A 5,752-nucleotide genomic window follows, 5' to 3' on the forward strand; every position below is an offset into this window, starting at 1 on the left:
TTTTCTGTCTGTCTGAGGTCAGCAGGGGAGCCCAGTGATTTGTGTGTAATTGCGCACTTACATAATGTGCAATGTAAAGGGAGCGGCTCCACTTCTGACTCTGAGCTTTGTGAACAGTGATGTGCCGTGATCAAGCAGCCCCAGAGAGCAGTGGGATCCTAGACCAGATCATGTGTGAGAAACAGTGGTTAGTAGTAGAGATGCGATGCCACCACAGGGAGGTAGAGACCCTTGGCAGCCCAGACTTCTCAGTGGAAAAAAAGTAGAGGGCCCTTTGAACGAAGCCCAGGCAAGATTGTGATTGTGGTAGTTCGGGGGCACTGTGAATGAAATGGAGATGGTGTAAAAGAAAGTCATGTCTCCCCACCCCCTACCCCCTGAGGCTTCATTTTGGAGACTTGATTAAGGAATGTAAAATTCTAGCTCTTTGCTAGGCCCCAATGGAACAGAAGGAGCTGGGCCCGATAGGCCTTTGGAAGAATCAGGAATGGGGTTAGAGGTGAACACTGGCTCTGACCAGCTGTACTCTCTGCCCCATTCTGCTTTGGTTCCCAGGAGTGGGGGTGGAGTCCAAGCCTGGGAAACAGTTTATACCTGAGGCAGGCACCCTACTTACACTCTCAAGGGATAGCCACTCTTTGGGAGATCTGGGTCCACTGGAGTAAACAAGAAATCTGCCACGATTTTAGCCATGAAGATTCAGCTTTTATGTCATCGATGTACATTTTAATCTAACAGTCTAATTAGGCTCATACTCTTCTCTTCACCCCTGCCCAAGCCCTTTCCCCTTCTTTGCCCAGCCCCTGTAATGAACATCTCTTGGCAGAAAGTCACCAGGCACAAAGGTGATTCAAGGAGGAGACAGCTCTCCCTTAAAGAGCTTAGGATATAGCTACAACTTCTCTGGAGAGTCTGGAGAGAAATGAAGAGGCCCCGGGCAGGAGAGATGGTGAACTGAGTCTCATTAAGAACACCTTTCCTGAGCCCCAGGCCCACTCAGAGTCTGTTCCTTGGGCAGGAATCTTCAGAAGGTGATCTCTTTAGTCCAGATCACATCCAGAGAGTAAGCCTGCTGAGAACTCTTTCCTGCAGGCTGCCAGGAAACTTCGGGCAGCAGCTTCACAGGCTCTCTGTTACTCCAGGAACCTGTGGAGGGGGTAGTCTCTGGATGTGCCACCCTGGAAGACAGGTGGGCCAGTGCTGCTACCTGCAGCCACAAGATTCCACGACCATGTCCTCGTACTGTTTATACACCACGTTGTTGGCAGAGTCGATGAAGAGGATGCTAATAGGACTCAGCCGTGTAGGCACACAACAAGTGGGTGGTGTGGATTCAGGGTCCATAGAGTTCATTAGGGTCTGAATGACTGCGTGGTTTGTGGGCTCCAAGTGGGAGCGCAAGGGGAACTCACACAGTCCTTCGCAGTGGAAGGCCTCATACTCAAGAGGTGCGATGATCCAGTCGTCCCAGCCCATGTCCTTGAAGTTGACATGCAAGGCCTTGCGACTGCAGCGAGCCTTGAGGTTCTTGCTGGGTCGCTTGCCCTGGCGATTGGCCAATGGGGCCCGGCGTTTCCGCCGCTGGCTGAACAAATATTCATACACAGTCTTGTCATCCTGGCCAGAGCGGGCCTTAATCTCATTAAAGAACAGGTCCCGTTTCTTGGTACGACCAAACACTAGGAACAAGGCTTTCTCGTGGACCTGTCGGGCAGTGCGTTCAAAGCCCAGGCCACGGAGGTCCACGGCCCGGCCCCGTTCCCAGGCCTCCAGCTCCAGGCACAGCTGCGCTGAGTTCTTAAAATTTCGGAAGAGCTTCCAGATGTCGAACACCTCCCAGCCAGATCCATCCAGGCCTGGCACGGAGCGCACATCCAGCAAGGCTGCCGGCTGCCGGCCGCTGGGGCAGCTGGACAGCTTCAGTTGGGCAACCCGCCCGCTACTGGGGACCGCTGGCTTGGCCACGTCCAAGGGCTTCTTCCGTAAGATCCGCAGTTCAGCCCCCAACAGCCCATCCTTCTCCAAGGCACTGATGTCAAACACGTACCTCTGCTTCCTGACCGCAGGGCCTCGGTCATCTAGAGAAAACAGCCAGAAGTCAATTCCTGTCACTTCACCAAGAGAGCCCGCCACCTCTGGGCCTCCAGGGAGGATCTAACTCTCTCCCAATCAAAAGAGGTTTCTCTAACCTCTTCCCCACTATGGCCGAAGCCAACACGCAAACCACCAAGAGCCCTTTCCCAGTGAAGGTAGGTATGTGGCTGCGTACTATCTGAGTGCCCCTGGTGTTTGTGTCAATATGTCATTAGTCATTAGTCTTATAACTGTCTTCTGCCAGTGACCGCCCCATCCACGATCCAGCAAGATTATCTCCTGCAAATAAGGCAGGTGGTATGTACATTTCAATTACCCACTTTTTCAGAGGAGGAACCTGAAGCTCAGAGTAAATTAAGGGCTTATTCAAGCTCATCTAGCTAAGGTAAAATAGAAACCGTAGCCTAGGATTTTAATAGTCCGTTCTGAGCTTCTTAGACCTTAAAGGTCTCAGCAATCTTGCTATGGGCAAGGCACAGAGTTGGGGAGTAAACTGACGTGGGTAACACAGCAAATTAATAACCAAGCTAATCTGCAGCTCAACTCCCCAAGTTCCCATCCTAATGATTCTTTTGGTCCATGAATGTTCCAGTTTGTGTGTGTGTTGTGTGTGTGTGTGTGTGTGTGTGTGTGTGTGTTGTGTGTGTGTGTGTGTGTGTGTGTGTGTGTGCGTGCACGCATGCATGTGTGCAATTGGGTTCATGAGTAAGCATACAGTAATATATTTATGCTACTGGCATATGTAAGTAAAGTTGGGATTATATGAATACCTGAAACATGTGTGCATGTATGTGATTCATTTACCATGTGTATAAATATAAGCGCTGTGTGCGTGCGTGTGTGCGTGTGTGTGTGTGTGTGCGTGTGTGTGCGTGCGTGTGCGTGCATGTGTATGTGTAAAATCTCAATGGTATCGCTGAATCAGCATGTTCTCCTTCCTAAATGCCAATATGCCATTAGGGAACATTCAACTATTGCTCTAGAAGGTAACTAATTAGGCCTTTAAACTCCCCATCTCCCCCTCCCCAAGCTCCCTTAGTGCTGGGGGGACACAAGGACTTATTTTATGAGCCCTAGAGGGGTCACAGCTTTTCCTGGCTGGGCAGGCAGCCAGGCCACCTCCCCCACCTCTGCCAGACCTGCTGCCTCTGTACCTCCCCCCAACCCCCTGTCATTCCCCTACAGACCAACTCTAATGAGGAGCCTCTCCCACTCTCTGGCCCCTCCCCCACTCTGCCAGCCAAAGTCTCGAGGCTCAGCACCAGAGCCTGGGAACCACAAGAAACCTCACCAACTGCCAGCCGGCAGCCTAACTATCTCCACGGTGCGGAGAACCTGAAACTCAGAAGGGAAGGGATTTGCTGAGAACACACAGCAAGTTGAAAGGAAGAGCCAGGCAGACCTCCGGCGACGCTGACGCAAGAAAGACAAGTCCTCTCTCCCAGGTTGCTGATGAAAAGGATACAAGGTTTTCCCATTCAAAACGCACAGACATCACTCAGTCCGATGTCCTTTAGAATACAAATAGGAAGAGACCCCAGGGAAGAAGGGGCTCAATGTGGCCTCAGCCAGGTGCCTCCCCCTGGGACAAGTTTTCTGTCCTCACATATCCTGCCCCCTTCGCCCCCTATCTGAGGGTAAAGTTCAAGAACCGCAGAGACCTAAAGTTTCTTTCTCTCTGCTGTCTGAGAAAAACCTGGAGCTTAGAGACTTCAGCCAACCCGCATGAGGTGCAGAGTACCACCCAGTAATCAAAACTGGGTCTTGGAGTTTAGTATCCAACTGGGAGATCTTAGCTCCTCTCTGCACTTTAGTGCCCTTTCTGCACCTGGCAGAAGTTGGACTCGGAGATCCCTAGGTGCTCCTAGTACTGGATCTGGTGTGTATGCGATAAGTTCCAGACTCCCACCCCAGGCTGGATACACACGCTGTCCCCCACCTGCGCACTCCAAGACTTTGGAACTCTTGGGTCCCTGCAAATGCCCCTCCCTGCCACCCTACCCTCTCACCTTGCCCTTTGTCAATAAAGCTGGTGATGGTGTTGGCCAGGCCAGCCTCCAACTTCACGCTGCTGTTACCTCCCTTTCTGTCAGCATCGGACAGCGTCCTGTACAGGGAGAGCATGTATTCGTGGGGTGTGATGGGGGGCGGGCGGAACGGCTCCTTGGGCTCTCGAGGGGTCCCAGGCTCCCTGGTCTTCTTCAGCAGGAAGGAGCTGGGGGCAGATCCTGCTTTTGAAGATGCTTTGCCCCCAGGAAGCTGTCCTTTTGGGGTTACAGTCCGGGCTGCAGCCTGTCTAGTCTGGGAAGAGGGTCCTGGCTTGGTTTCAGGGCCACCGGATCTGGGGGGCATCTTTCTGGGTTCATCCTTCTTGGCCTGTGTCTGCCCAGAGCTTCCCTTGGCCCTGGCATTGGTGGCCCCCACACCATAGATATGACCCCCTGGCCTAAAGACATTCCTGGCCAGGGGTGGCCTCTCCTTGGCCTCCGCTTTGGTCAACCCTGGCTTGGCCCCTGGGGTTCTCTGTCCTAAGTCAGGGGCACCCAGCACAGTGCAGATGAGTTCCAGGTCCAGCCAAGCCAGGTGCCACAGCAAAAGAGTGAGGAGTTTGGGGAGTCTCATCCTCTGGCCAGCCGCTGAATGACACCACAGAGAAAGGCCGTAGCAGCGAAGGTGCCTCTGGCTTGGCAGGAAAAACCATGAAAGGAGTGGGTCTTCAGAGGCAGCGGTGGCAGCAGCAGCAGCAGGCAGGGCTTTCTCCTCAGTCTGAGTGTCTTGAAGTCCGCCGGGCGTGTGTCTGTATCCAGTCCCATAGTGGAAGTGCTCCCGTGTCCAGACGTGCACCGTCTCCAGTCAGCAGCTGAAAATAACTCGTTCTTGAAAGGAGAAAGCCGACCGCCCCCTTTCTCCCGCACAACTGACTGAGGGCTTGAAGGAGGCTTGTATAAGGCTGAGGGATTTTTCCAAGAAGGAAGAATGGCGTAATGCTGCCTGTGCGCTCCAGTTTTTTTTCCCTCTAATTTTGAATCCTTTCCAGTGAAAATACTTACACACACACACACACACACACACACACACACACACACACATACACACACACACACACACACACAAACCTGCAGGTGCTCAGAAAAAAATCTTTTACAAACCTGAACTCAGGAATTGGAAACGGAATTCCAACCCAAACCAATTTAATTACTCTCTGATGTCATGCTGTCTAAATTCATTTAAGTGCGATATATTTATGTGAAAAAAATTACCGCTGCCCTTTGGAGGCCATGGCTCACGGGGGCTTTTGGCTCAGAGCCCCATAGCGGGACTCAGGCTTAGGGGGCCTCCCCATCCCAGAGTAGACTCAGGGGTTTTCACCTCCACCTCCTGGAACAGCCCACCCCACCATCCTGAGCAGAGATGTTGAGAAGCTAGTGTAGAGATCTGCACAAACTAAGCATGCAAGCAAGGTTTTCAGTGAAGTCCTTGGAGTGTCTGTAAAGCAATTTCAATCTCTCTGTCTAGTCTAGGACCTGGTGTGTGTGTGTGTGTGTGTGTGTGTGTGTGTGTGTGTGTGTGTGTGTGTGTGTGTGTGTGTGTGTTGAGGGCAGCACAGATGGCAGCATTTACCTACTGTTTCTTTTATTTTAATAAACTTGTGACCCAG

The 5,752-nt window shown here is 52.2% G+C and overlaps 1 protein-coding gene across 1 annotated transcript; it reads right to left on the reverse strand.

Moving 5' to 3' along the window:
• Window positions 1-683: 683 nt before the first annotated feature.
• Gdf5 (growth differentiation factor 5) lies at window positions 684-5,028 on the reverse strand. Its single transcript, NM_008109.3, has 2 exons — window positions 4,104-5,028; window positions 684-2,078 (listed from the first exon to the last, which is right to left on the reverse strand). Exons 1-2 carry the CDS (start codon window positions 4,714-4,716, stop codon window positions 1,204-1,206), a joined length of 1,488 nt encoding a protein of 495 aa, NP_032135.2. The 5' UTR covers window positions 4,717-5,028; the 3' UTR covers window positions 684-1,203.
• Between the last annotated feature and the right edge of the window lie 724 nt (window positions 5,029-5,752).

The sequence above is a fragment of the Mus musculus genome, chromosome 2 (assembly GCF_000001635.26).
Source record: "Mus musculus strain C57BL/6J chromosome 2, GRCm38.p6 C57BL/6J".
NCBI lineage: Eukaryota > Metazoa > Chordata > Mammalia > Rodentia > Muridae > Mus > Mus musculus.